At 35.8% G+C, this 13,737-nt stretch overlaps 2 protein-coding genes across 2 annotated transcripts; one reads left to right on the top strand and one right to left on the bottom strand.

The window, feature by feature from the left end:
- Window positions 1–5,393: 5,393 nt before the first annotated feature.
- Window positions 5,394–8,238, top strand: LOC110925898 (60S acidic ribosomal protein P0). The gene is made up of 4 exons (XM_022169699.2): window positions 5,394–5,792; window positions 7,187–7,354; window positions 7,435–7,827; window positions 7,918–8,238. Exons 1-4 carry the CDS (start codon window positions 5,538–5,540, stop codon window positions 8,056–8,058), a joined length of 957 nt encoding a protein of 318 aa, XP_022025391.1. The 5' UTR covers window positions 5,394–5,537; the 3' UTR covers window positions 8,059–8,238.
- A 2,586-nt stretch (window positions 8,239–10,824) lies between these two features.
- LOC110921918 (acylsugar acyltransferase 3) lies at window positions 10,825–12,427 on the bottom strand. Its single transcript, XM_022166244.2, has one exon. The coding sequence runs from the start codon at window positions 12,339–12,341 to the stop codon at window positions 10,971–10,973; it is 1,371 nt and encodes a 456-aa protein (XP_022021936.1). The 5' UTR covers window positions 12,342–12,427; the 3' UTR covers window positions 10,825–10,970.
- Window positions 12,428–13,737: the final 1,310 nt, after the last annotated feature.

Below are 13,737 nucleotides of genomic sequence, written 5' to 3'. Positions count from 1 at the left end.
GTCAACGGCGTGGCACTTATCGTGACAGTGCGTAATAAAAGTTCACGGCGTCTCTAGCTTATGCTTGTGTAGCACCTTGGCCACTAGAGGCTTATAGATCGATCTTAGCTCTGAGTTTGAGTTTGTTTGTACGTCTGGAGATGGAATAAGGGGTGAACGCCACACTCGCCATCTCATAGGTGCATGGGCTAGCTAGCTGTGTACCAGTCTGTTTCTGTTTCTGGCTTTGGGTGCTTCTGTGTTACACGATTTATTTTGTTGATATATAGTTGCCGTGTAAGTTAGTATATGTTTCTGTATGTGAATATGTGAAGTATATGTTCTGATATGTCTGATATGTTTTGTACGCGTCTGATTATACTTCTGATTATGTATCGGGTTATGCTTCCGATTATGTTCAGTATATGTTCCGATATGTCTCATATGTTTTGTACGCATCTGGTCGTGTTTCTGATATCGAGTTAACCATTCTTCTAATTATGTTCAGTATCCGATTGTGTTCTGTATTAGTTATGGTTGTTTTGACTCAGTGTCTGTTTCAGTTTCGTCTCAGTATCAGTCTCAATTTGGATTTTGATTTCGTGTTATACATGTAGTTTGTATCTGTCGGTACCCGTATTCGGTGTTTTATTCAACCTTTGTTCTATACTTGTCATTAAATCTGTCTTTGTTTCGTGTCAATTCTCTCGATCAGTTTAATAAGTTTCGTAAGAATTAAATTATTATACTTTTAAACTTAAGTTATCGGTTATTTTGGTTATTGACTATAAATCTCGAAGCTATAAAAATAATTATTTTTATTATATCATCACTTATGAAGTTGATTAGTTAATAGATATTAATCTTAATCTTAATCCGACCATTATTTAAAGATGATAATTTCAACAGTTATTTTCTTTTAAAGGTTAAGGGATTTTCTTTAAATGTTATTTTAAATGTTTCTGTTTACGTATTTGTTTTCGTTTATGTATTGCTTTCCCACGCCGGTTTACAAATTGTCATAAGTACTTGGTTTGAGATCCAAGTTATTTGAATTATTCTATTTCTTAAACGTAAGTTTTCAAAGTTAGAAAATTAGTTATTTTTATCTAATGATGATCCGCTATTAAATTTGATAAATTATTTTATTGATTAAATTCAGACATTTATCATAAGAAAATAGTTTTGCCAAGTATCTTGTTTTGACAATAATAGTATTATTTAATGTTGTTCAAAATATTAGATAATTATTAGTATTTAATTTACTCAAACGTTTCATTTGATAGGTCAGACAATCTCTTTATATGAATACTAGATTAATTCAACGATGTTTTAAAATAAGTTTTTTTTTTTTTATAGAAGCTAAATTGATCTAGTCATCATGGTCAACGATGTATCAATCTCTACAACGGTTTTGTGTTTGGTTCGGTATCAGTTATGGGTACGGCTGACTTTTGTTTCCGTATTAGTTTTCGTTAAAGTTTCAGATCGGTTCGTGTATCAGTTTTTGTACTAGTCTTTTGTCTGCATCGGTTTTCAGTACTCGTGTCAGTAATAGTTTCAGTTCAGTCTTAGTTCTGTTATGTTTTTTCTTTCCGCTGATATGACTTTACTTGTACTGTTGATTTCTCCGTTACTGAGCAATTTTTGGCTCAGCCGTATTTTTCTTTTTGTGTTTTTCCTATTTGTTTTACAGGTAATATGGGATGATCTGGGATTTCAGTGAGGAGCGTTAGGAAGTTGTTGGCCAAGATTGTTTATTTCAGTAATGTAATAAATGTTATTAGGATCTTTTATTTAATGTGATGGATTGGTTTTTAGTTTTGATATCTGTAAGAGTGACACGTCAGCCCTAGACAGGTTGGGGTGTTACACTTGAACGATTCCAAGCTCAACAATCTTGGTTTCTGCTGCAGGTACTTTGTTCGCAAATTCATTGTTTGATTCTATAGCATTGGTTTTGGATTGTAAGTTTAGGAAAACAATAGTATTTTATCTTATTATTTGAAGAAGACTAGGAAAAAAATTTGGTATTGCAAAATGTTTACTTATAAAAAGTTTACACTGGTTATATATTGTAACCAAAAGTCAACAAAATGGTGATAATAGATGAAATTAGGTAGCGTGAAGGATCGAGACCGGTAATATAAGGAAGTGAAGAAGCGATGCGAAGTATATACCTCTACGAAGCTGATTCATGAAGTCTGAAGTAGCAGACTACAGTGGGGTCGGGGCGGAAGAAAGCGCAACTGGTTGAGGGGTCACCGCGAGAGGTAATTAAGTTCTAAGGGTTTTAATTTTATCGTGTCTAATATCATTTCAAGCAGCTAAAGGTTAAGCTAACTTAAAATTTAGTCGGGTATGTCAAACGAGCTACCTGAGGTTTGTTATTCATTGCTTTAAGAGGAGGTTCGAATAATTACCCAGTATGCATAAATCACAAAACAGAAACCGGTAGCTTTAAATCTTTTACAAACATAAAATGAACATGTTCTAAATGTTTCTCTTAGTAGATGATCAAAAAAGTCATGCACATTACGATGAATTTAAATATAGATAGTAGTCTTTATATAGTGTGCTATCCAGCCAAATGGGTTACAAATAAAGTTTCTATAAATAAAGACATTAAATTAAAACCTAACCATTAGCAGCAGCTATTTAGACATGCCTACAAATCATGTAATAAAACTTGTACATTTGTTTTTGAAACCATGTTGTGACTTAGAGACACTTTCTTTTTCCTCGATCACCAAAATTCGCTTCAGATTTGTTATTTAAAAAAAGCTGAAAATTCATATTTTTAGTCATTTATATGCCTTATATTTCAATATATGATTTTGAGCAATTTTGCTAATTATAATCCATTACAATCACGTTGTTGTTTTCAGTCAGACCTTGATGCAATCAATGGTAGACGCAGTGCATTCTAGCCTTTATTAAGGTCCCCCGTTCGAATCCAAGGTGTGTCTCTTTTTCCAGCGTTTTAATTGGACAATTATACTTTGCTTCTAAAACCACCAAAACTGGTGTGTGTGTGTGTGTTGGTCCATTGGTTATTGCAAATTTCTACAACTGTGGGGATGTGATTTCGAATCCCACCCCTTGCTTCCTAAGTCAGTTTCCATGCATGTTATTGTCCTACAAACACCATTTTTCTGCATCTTTTTGCTGTCAAAAGAGGTCTTTTTATTACCTTTTTTCATAAAAAAGTGCATACCAGATGCACCTCTACTAGGTTCCACATTATTAGGTAATAGAAATTTATTTTTTTTAATTGTTTGGATACATTACGGAACCGTTACATACTGTTTGTTTGTTATTTTGGTAAGATTCAAAGAAATGGAAAAAATGCATGTGATGCCGGACATGATCAAACTTCTACTGATATGCACGAAAAAAAAAACCAAAAAAAAGGGTTACTACCAAGGGGTTTAACCGATCCTTTCAGGTATGATTACTAATTATACGTCATTAAATCACTTAACACTTGATATCTTTATCAATATAATTTTCTTAATCTGCATTTTGCAGAAGTTTAGAAGTAAATTTTCAACTCCTATTTACAGAGAGAGTAAAACTGAAAATTATAAACGAGTTTGTGAATGTCGTGTACAAATCAATCCGAGTATGGTCAATCGGGTCAAAAAGCAGTTGTAGTAAGTACTGGCTCGGATATGGAATCGGATTTTTGAAGAAGAAGAAGTCAATAGGTTTTATAGCGTTTGGTTCGGGGGTCGGGTATGGAATCGGTTTCAGATCATAGGGTATGGAACCGTGCGTCTTTCGAGTTGCTTCACACAGCATAGACAATTTACCTGTTATGAGTATTTAGTATACGGTTATCTGTTCACCTATATGGTTCAGGTACATTTTTATTTTTAGTTTGTCCTTTTTTATTCTGAATTTAATATGCTGTTGATGTTGCATTTTTGAATAGTTACTCATACTTTTCATGTATTTATAATTATAATGCTACTATAGTTTGTGCTATTTCAGGACAGCCAAAAGGACTTTGAACCTAAAAGAAACAATGGTCCTTTATTCTTCTGCATCACGAGTCATTGTTGTGGGTGTCATTCATAGTTCATATGTTCTACTTTTGTACAATTTGGTTTGGCAATATTGTTAATCAATTCCATAATGAGTACTGTTTTACCCACGCCAGCTCCCCCGAATAGTCCGATTTTTCCTCCACGGCGATAAGGGGCTAAAAGATCTACTACTTTAATTCCGGTTTCAAAAATAGATAATTTTGTATCTAACTGTATAATTCTTCCTACCGATACAAAATTGTCAACTCTTGAGTCTTACTCGCTCAACGTCCGACTGCGAAAAACGCTAGTTGTATTAAAAGTAGTGTAAAAATTAAATAAATTCTATAATACCTTAAAAACAAATGTAAGACAACCACTAGATTTATTGGATTTACATTCTGGCCTAATTTTAAAATAGTTTCTAGAGCTGAGCAATTGCTTATGTGTTTTAGTTGAGTTTGGTATTGACAAGAGCTCGACCCCTGGGCTTGCAAGTTATTTTTTGTTTTTTTTTCCCCTCACTTTTCTTATACGTTTTAGTTTAGATTTTTGTATTTGAATTAATAATAGGTTGCAATGTGCGGGTAAGAAAAGTCGAATTCGTGTTTCGCATAAACTATTTTTGTGACTTCTAATTTTTTTATCCTACGTTTCAACTTTCATAACATAACCTACTCAACTTCATATGTTTATCTTTAATTGCCTGGTCACGTCGGTTTCACAGACGTAACCGAGGTTTGCGAAAACGTTTCGACGTTGGTTTTGAAGCTTGCAAAAGTGCCATTTGTAAACGTTGATGTCATCGTAAGGCCCCACAGTAAAGCACGTAAGGTAGTTAGGGTATTTCGTTTAAAATTAATTATCTTTAATTTGACATAGTTGTAATGTGTGAGGTATAATATGGTTTTAATTTGACTAAGCTCGCAAGGGCGCCATGACCCGGGGTCCCGCCCTAATTTGCGGGCGAAATTGCCGTAGAAACTTAAAAAAACAAGGTCGTTGAACCATGGTCTTTAGTTTACTTTTTTAACAGTCAAGTTTAAAGACTTCAGACACTCATTCGTAATCTTTTGAATTAACAAGTGGGCACTAGACGTTAATGTCAACATCGTAGAACGTGTAAAGAAGTCACAAAACGGGTAAAAATCTAGTTATGTTGTTAAAATAAAAAAAAGTATAATAATAATAATAATAATAATAATAATAATAATAATAATAATAATAATAATAATAATAATAATAATAATAATAATAAAAATTTTAACAACTTGAGACGAGGAAGAAGAAGTTGTATTGTATGATATAAATTCGTTATTTTTCAAACTTGTCTATTAAGCAAGCCCACACACATATTCTTCTCCCACCCCAAGCCCAGCCCAGCCCAATAGGGTTTCAACCACCTAATACAGATACTAAACCCTATTCCACCACTACCGCCTGTCCGCCTTGTTTCAGCACCACCACCGCTGTCTTGGCCCTCGGCACCATCTGTTCCGTTCATATCATATCATCTCAAAACGTACAATGGGCAAAGTCTCAAAGGCCGATAAGAAGATCGCTTACGACCAGAAGCTTTGCCAGCTTCTTGATGACTACACCCAGGTCCTTGTGGCGGCTGCTGATAATGTTGGTTCCAACCAGCTCCAGAACATTCGTCAGGGGTTGAGAGGTGATTCGGTTATTCTGATGGGGAAGAATACCATGATGAAGAGGTCTATTAGGATGCACTCTGACAAGACTGGGAATAAGGCTTATTTGAACTTGATTCCGCTGCTTGTTGTAAGTGTTTTTTCTTATAAGTTGATGATATCTGTTACTGTTTTGATAGTATAGTATGAATAAATGGTAATTGTTTTGTTTTGTTTATTTGAATTAATTAATAATTATTCATTCATTCATTTATATGTTGTTGTATGGAGAAACTAATTAAGATTGATAGGTTTTACATGCACGATTATTGCTAATTGTATTAGATTTTCTGGTTGATTTATGAAATTGGTTGATATCATAACATAAGGTTTTGTAGTTGATGCAAGTGCTCTGTATTTTTTATAATCATAATAAAGCTGCTTTTGTGCACAGACTAAGTTGTAAGCTCATTGTGTTTTGTTCTGATGCATCAACATGTTGAAGATTTCATCAAGTTGTTGTTAACTACTTTGGCATATTTTAAACTGTTTATTTATTGGCTGATGATATCCAAGTGTATTGTAGTTAGTTGCTAGTGTGGAGATGTGCCGTGAAACTGAAATTTGTCCCTAAATTGTTTTTGTTTGGTGTCGATTTTGATCTCTTCTTCTTCTTCTTCTTGAACTTGATAGATTTATTAGGAATAAGGTGATGCAACTTGTATTTTTTTTTTTGCCCAAGAGTTTGAATGTGGGCTGTTTTGGGTTGGCATCTATACTTAAATGGGTTGAATTTTTTTTCCCCACAGTTAATGAATAATAAAATGAATGGGTCAGGTTGGGCGGCCAACTAAAATTGTTTGGTGGGTCAGGATGGATGGGTAATTACCCTAACAAATAAAAACCAAACGCGTCTTTCAAAGATCAAAACTCAGAACGCAGATTCATTCCCAATTTCAGAGATCAAGATTTGGCAATCTTATACTTTCTGTCTAATCTTTAGGGTTTTCTTTGTGATTGTATTGAAAACACTTTTTATTCATCATCGATGTATGATTCCACGATAATTAGCGATCCGGATACGTATTTAGTAGGGTTTATATGTGTTACGAATTTTTCAATCTAACTAGATCAAATTGTTTTTAGGATATGTAACTTAGATCTTTAACTTATGTTTATTCTTTTTGAGAAATTGTTGAATAATATAATATTGTCAAAACTCACTGGGTTAACCGATCAATCGACTTATCAGTTTATCACGAACACTAAAGTTGTATCATAGATTCGTATTGTTATTTGCTATAATCTATATATATTGCAAGTCATGTAAATGCGTTCAAATTGGGGGATTGATAGTTTTATTGGACTGATAGCATTAGGGTTTCTTGATGAAGATCTTCATAGGAACAGTGACCACTTTAGAAGTTTGAAATAGTTTTACTTATTATTATAATAGTTTAGACTTTTTATTCTGTTGGAAAATCAAATATCTTCACATTTTGTTCCTAAATAAATAAATTGTCTTTTGTATGATGGATGATACAGGGAAATGTTGGTCTGATCTTCACAAAGGGTGACTTGAAGGAAGTTCGTGAGGAAGTTGCTAAGTACAAGGTTGGAGCTCCGGCTCGTGTCGGTCTTGTCGCCCCAGTTGATGTCGTTGTTCCCCCTGGCAACACTGGTCTCGATCCGTCTCAGACCTCCTTTTTCCAGGTTCACACTTCATTCATTTATTCACCTATCACATTTCTTACATACAATATAACCGAATCTTTTAATTTCGCAAATCACAGGTTCTTAACATTCCCACCAAGATTAACAAGGGTACCGTCGAAATTATCACCCCCGTGGAGCTCATCAAGAAGGGTGACAAAGTGGGTTCATCCGAGGCTGCTCTTCTCGCCAAACTTGGCATCAGGCCATTCTCGTACGGTCTAGTCGTTCTAACCGTGTACGACAACGGTTCAGTCTTCAGCCCGGAGGTGCTTGACCTGACCGAAGATGACCTGATTGAGAAGTTTGCTTTGGGTGTGTCCATGGTCACTTCTTTGGCCTTAGCTATCCACTACCCAACCATCGCTGCTGCACCGCACATGTTGATCAATGGTTACAAGAACTTGTTGGCTGTTGCAGTCGAGACCGAATACTCTTTCCCATTGGCCGACAAAGTGAAAGAATACTTGGCTGTAAGTTTACACACACACATTTGCGTTATTTTAATCCTACTGATTTTATAATAATGTAAAATGTAAATATGAATGAACAATTGGTTGCAGGATCCAAGTAAGTTTGCTGTGGCGGCACCGGTTGCTGAGGCTGCTCCAGTTGCGGCTGCTGCAACTGCGGAAACGAAGAAGGAAGAGCCGAAAGAGGAGGAATCTGATGATGAAGACTTTGGTATCAGCTTGTTTGATTAAATGATTTTATGGGATCTTTTTATCGCCTTGAGACATTTTGCTTAGTGTTCTTTTGAGAAGTTTGGTTGTTTTTATTTTGTTTTGTTTTGGAACAATACTTCTTCCGTCTTGTTGTTTGGATATGGATATTTGCTTTTGAGAAGCTAAGTTAGTGTTATGTTAATTTAGTTTGATCTATTACCTGATGATGCGTACACATGTTTAAGAAATCAGTCCTCATTGTGCACTGGCGGCTAACAAACAATTTTGGTCACGTTAGACGTTGGTGTAGACCGTAGATTTATACCCGTTTCAGTACAATCTATATCTATTAATAAGTCCAAACTTAAATGAATAGTGGCTGCTAGGTGGTTCCTCTCAATAGCACAAACCCACCCGACATTCTCCATTTATCAAAACAAACCCATCACTCATGGAAGAGACGGGTCTGCCAGAGAGAGTGATCGACAGGAGACCTAGACGGAAAAGAGATGGGAGACAGAGACGGAGTAGCCTCTCCGGCGTCGACAACGGTGAAGAGGCATCCACCTGCACCGGCCGGAGGCAATATGACTTTATCAACAGGTGTTATGTATTCGATTCCGATTTGGCTCCGCATACATTATTAATTAGTTGATGATTCCACTTTCCCTAGGTCTTAGAAAAGAGACAGTTAGATTATACATACATGGATTGATTTTAGTAGGTGTTTAATAATTTGTGAAATTGGTATGCCTTTTGTTATTTGTTTAAAGAAGTATGTATATTTTACCTGAAAGGGGGGCCAGTATAGCTCTTCTAAAAGTTGGATTCTTGCATACAACAACAAAACCTGTTGTGTAAAATTTGTTGGGTTGCAGAGGAAGCAAAGGTAAAAATGATGAAGATAACGATGAGGTTCAAATGTTGCAGATTTTCTTGCTTGGAATTCACTACAAACAAACAATTTACTTTCTTCTTCATAACATTTGTTATCAAAGTTGCTTTTCATGCTAGATGCGCTTCTACTAGGTTCCACATTCGGACGGTAATTGGCATTTCAATTTTTTCGATTGTTTGTTTGGATACATTACTGATACCTTTACATAATAATGTTTGTTATCAATCGGGACAAAAACCATGGTGTAGCAATTACCGGCTCGGGTATGGACCGGATCTTTGAAGAAGTCGACAGGTTTTATAATGTTCGGTACCGGGTCGGTTATGGAATTGGTTTCCAATCATAGGGTATGGAACCGGATTGTTGAAGAAAAGTCAACGGGTTTTATAGTGTTCGGTTCCGGGTTCAGTATGGAATTAATTGGTTTCAGATCATAGGGCATGGAACCGTTGCTTCACATGGCATAGACAATTTACCTAAATATGAAGTCATGATTCCCATTATGGTACCTTGTGTTGATGGATCACACTAAATAGAATTTTAGTATTTTTAGTATTGGTGTTCTTCATCGAGTTGTTCGTCTCTTATGATCAATATATATTTAACATCAAAATGAATGATGATCATGAATAGTGATCCGTTATGAAAACTCTTTACATTCTCTATTAAAGGTACCTAAAGGGAAATCATAATTGCCCCTTAAACTAATCAATAATTACAATTACTACCATCAAGTAATTGTCGGAGACTAGTTATACCATATTGGTAATGTTACCAAATGATCCGTAAGACCACATCAACGGGTTATTTCTAACACTTCACGTATGACACCTTCCACCTGTAACTTTATTTTTATAGCTTACCCGTTTGACCGATAAGGATAAATATAACCCAAATCAACTCTCTTCTATAGGTAAATGGTTATAGTTGGTTCAGGCCAGCAACGAGTAACTATAAATGCAGATCAAATGTTCCGTGTTGGATTGTTCCATATCTTGTTTCTTTCTTTAATAAAGTGTTTATAATCTAAATATAATCACAACATGTAATAAAAACACTGACGTTAAAATACGCTTGAGGACACTTTCGACACATTTTGATTTTTAACCAAGTTTTCAAAGTGTATCCACTTGGTACAAGGGGGTAAAATGGCTCATATTTGGTTCACGGGTTAAAACTGGGCAAGTCAGTGGGTTGTATACGGGGTGGGTTGACTTGAAACACCAGTTTATTGAATTTATAATTTTTTAATAAATAATTGGTGTGCCAAGTATGATCATAAAAGTATTTAAATAAAATGCCACTCGTGCAAGCAATATCACTAGAGGATAAGATTTACTGTAAGTAGAATGTATGAGTTGTCAAGAAGGCTTCCCAGGGTAGAGACCTCTGCCTGTAAAAGGGAGTCTCCTCTAACTCTAACGGTATTATCACTTCACTCTCTCTCTTTATAAAACCATTCTCTCTCACTTACGTTTAACTCTTAGAGATCTCTATACTGATTCTCACGTCGGAATCCAAACGCCGGAGGCCACCTCTCGCGTTAATGATAACGTTGTTCATTGTGTGTAGATTCCGATCAAGAAGCTATCCACCGCAGTGGATCCTTGACCTTCCCGCTATCATACTCTTGTTGCTTTAACACCATGAGAACATTGATTTCCAAAAAACTAGCAATGGCTAATGAGACTTGGCCATTATTTTTTTTTTCAATTCCAAACCAAGTGGTTTCACATAGCACATCACTACACCTTTTCACCAAGTGGTTCGGTTAAGATGACGTTGATGCCACTTGCTGAAAAAGACCAAACCACATACATCGATATCACCACTATACAAATTCCTTTGATTAATCGTTCTTTAAATGAATATTTTTTTATCGACACATAAACAAAATTCATCCTTGAAACAACCAGAAAGCTTAAATCATATAAATTTACCATGAAATTTAAAATCAAACAACATATTTTACATACATATCAATGCAAAGGGTTTTATTGACATACAAACAAGTAAAGGCATAGTCTTTGAACAATCAGTATATTCAGTTCAGTTAATATTGGCAAAATGTAAGCAGTTCCTTGTCATTTCGAAAAATTTCCATGTTTTGTTCTACTAAAGTCACTTGTGCTTCAATACCATCTCCATTTGAAGTATCCGTCAGCGCGAAACCAGTCCTGTCCCAAGATGAAAGTATAAGACTTGCACCAGTTGGCTTTCCCCATCCGAAATCGACTTTGTTATAAGGGAACCCACATAAGCTCGAACACGTAAAGGATCTATTGGCAAAATTTTCTATATCTTCATGCCCCAAACTTTGTAAAAACAACTGGAACTTTTGAGAAACCTGTTGCATACTTTGAACTTCTTCAAGTTCCATCTTTTGTTTCTTTATCTCTGAAACCACCGTACTTAATGAAGTTTCGCATTCATGCCGGCTGGTGACCATCATAAGTGACACTAAGTTTCCAACGGTTGTTTGGGGCAGCTTAGGGACAACTTTCTTACGCATATCCACCGGAATAACTAAAAAAGATGGCTTAAAAGAACCTGATTTTGGGGTGGCTGCTGCCACCGCGGTTTTGTAAATGAGAGAGCTCAATACTTCGACTCGTGTAGGGTTATTTATAGATAGTGTTGATCCGGCTTCTGCAAGGACCTTATTTTTGAGATCATTTAGTTTTGAGTTGGGGAACACGAATTTTCTGCTTACACGATTAATGCACGTTGGATTCAAAAGCGAAGTTTCAAGCGGACGCGGATTATTTTTGAGTTGGGGAACACGAATTTTTGGTGGGGATTGAATAAAATGAGGTTTAAGAGGTAGTACCTGTTTGTGATCAGTGGAACCATAACGCGCCACTGAAGCCCAATGACTAATGTAAGAGCCAAGAGTGCAGCCATCACCAATTTTATGTGACATAGACACTGCCAACCCGATTCCGCCACATGCAAAGTGATTGAGTTGAACCCCTACAAGCATGGTGCTATGAGGAGAGTTTTGCCATACCATGTCATCAGCAAAAAGTTGGCATGTAGTGTGATCTTCTACACTCATATGTTGGAACTTGTCTAGTTGGCAATCGTGTTTGGCTTCGACAAACACAACTCCCTCGTTGCTACAATCGATGTAAGGTGCCGTTGGTGTGTGTAACCTGCCGGCAAATGGGTAGTATCGTGTTAGGCTTTGTGACAATGATTTCTTCATCTTTCGGGCTTTGTCATCAGCGGTTAAACTGCAATCTTCCTTGTTTGGGTAGAAGAGAATTAGAGGTATATAGATGTGCGGGATGCCTTGATCAATCCGTGAAAGATTATAAGTCTGGAGATGAGATGGGGTTGGAGATGAGGGCTTGATTATTTCTCGAGAAATGATTGTGTGAAGTTGCCTTCTTCCGAATAGTAGGAGCTTCCCTATCATCATCACTTACTATGGACAGGAAGATTTTATTGTTTTTGATCTTGTAGATTTAATCAACAATTATGTATGTACATGTCGTTGATTTTATCAATTAACTAATTAAATAATGTGAAGTTTCTTAGGATTCTTTTCACAGAAGGTCACTTTGTTAATTTATGAACTTCGTTGAACTTCCAGAATGGGGATCACTCGAATAAATATTGCAGCTGAAATAGATGAAAAATGGCATAATTCAAGCAATTTGAACACAACAAAATAAAATAAGAAATATCAATAACCACGTCATTTCATATTGCAAAACCTCTACATGTATTACAAATCTCAACTTTCATATCACAAATAAATAAATAAATAAATAAAACAGGCCGGTCAAATTCGTTTTTTTATACAATAATAATAGCATCTTTAAGACAACCAAAAAACAAGGAATTAACCCAACAAGGATGAGAACGACACCCCACCTAGGATTAGGGTGATGTGTCACTAGTAGCTGTTCATATGTGCCACAAACCGATAAATAACCGAACCGAATAACAAAATGAAACAGAGGACCAAAACGCCAATGTCTCTCGTTGCTGCAAGTCTTGGGTCATGGAATTAAAATACGAGGCTGTGCCATGTCACTTGAATTGACTACATATAAAAATGTAAGATGGGGGAATAGTGCCAGGCAGCTATACAAATGTAAGATGGGGGAATAGTGCCAGACAGCTGCCTGGCACTCCCCCATTGGACCAAACTTTTTTTAACTTTATTTTATTCACAGTTTAAAATTACGCTTTCGTCCTTCCTTTAAAAATACGGTTTTGCCCCCAGCTCAAAATAAAATTGTAATTTCGCCCCTAGCTCAAAATTACGCTTTTGCCCTCGGCTAAAAAACTCATTTTTAGTTTTGCTCCCAGTTTAAAATTACGGTTTTATAATTTCGCTATCAGTTCAAAATTACGTTTTTTCCCCAGTTCAAAATAAAATTATGCTTTTGCCCCCAACTCAAAATTACGATTTTGCTCTCGATTCAAAATAAAATTGTGGTTTTTTCTCTAGCTTAAAATTACGATTGTGCCCTTAGTTTAAATTTATATTACGCTGTTACCCCAAATTCAAATTTACAAATTTGCCCCTGTGAAAATTTACAATTTCGCCCCTGATTCAAATTTACTACCATCACTTTAACTTTTGGCAAATTACGATTTTACCCCAGTAAAAAGAATACAACTTTCCCGCAGTTAAAAATTACAATATTGTCATTGTTTTCGTTTTTTTTAATCAAAACTATAAAAATGTTTTGTTTTAATTGGTTGACTCGATTTAATTGTTTTTTCATGTCAATGAGCTGCCTAACACTCACTCATTATTCGGCCATCGCCCCGCAACGCGGGCGGTGCATCTACTAGTTAAA

Source organism: Helianthus annuus, chromosome 6, assembly GCF_002127325.2.
Source record: "Helianthus annuus cultivar XRQ/B chromosome 6, HanXRQr2.0-SUNRISE, whole genome shotgun sequence".
Lineage (NCBI taxonomy): Eukaryota > Viridiplantae > Streptophyta > Magnoliopsida > Asterales > Asteraceae > Helianthus > Helianthus annuus.
The sequence above is the reverse complement of the archived record's forward strand: the minus strand, read 5'-3'. Positions and strand labels throughout refer to the sequence as shown.

What these genes read in the sequence shown, in the direction of transcription:
- LOC110925898 (XM_022169699.2), top strand. Translation starts at nt 5,538, where the DNA reads ATGGGCAAAGTCTCAAAGGCCGATAAGAAGATCGCTTACGACCAGAAG. An exon ending in CTCAGACCTCCTTTTTCCAG is followed by an intron (nt 7,355 to 7,434) that starts GTTCACACTTCA and finishes CGCAAATCACAG; the next exon opens with GTTCTTAACATTCCCACCAA. An exon ending in AAGTGAAAGAATACTTGGCT is followed by an intron (nt 7,828 to 7,917) that starts GTAAGTTTACAC and finishes AATTGGTTGCAG; the next exon opens with GATCCAAGTAAGTTTGCTGT.
- LOC110921918 (XM_022166244.2), bottom strand. Translation starts at nt 12,341, where the DNA reads ATGATGATAGGGAAGCTCCTACTATTCGGAAGAAGGCAACTTCACACA.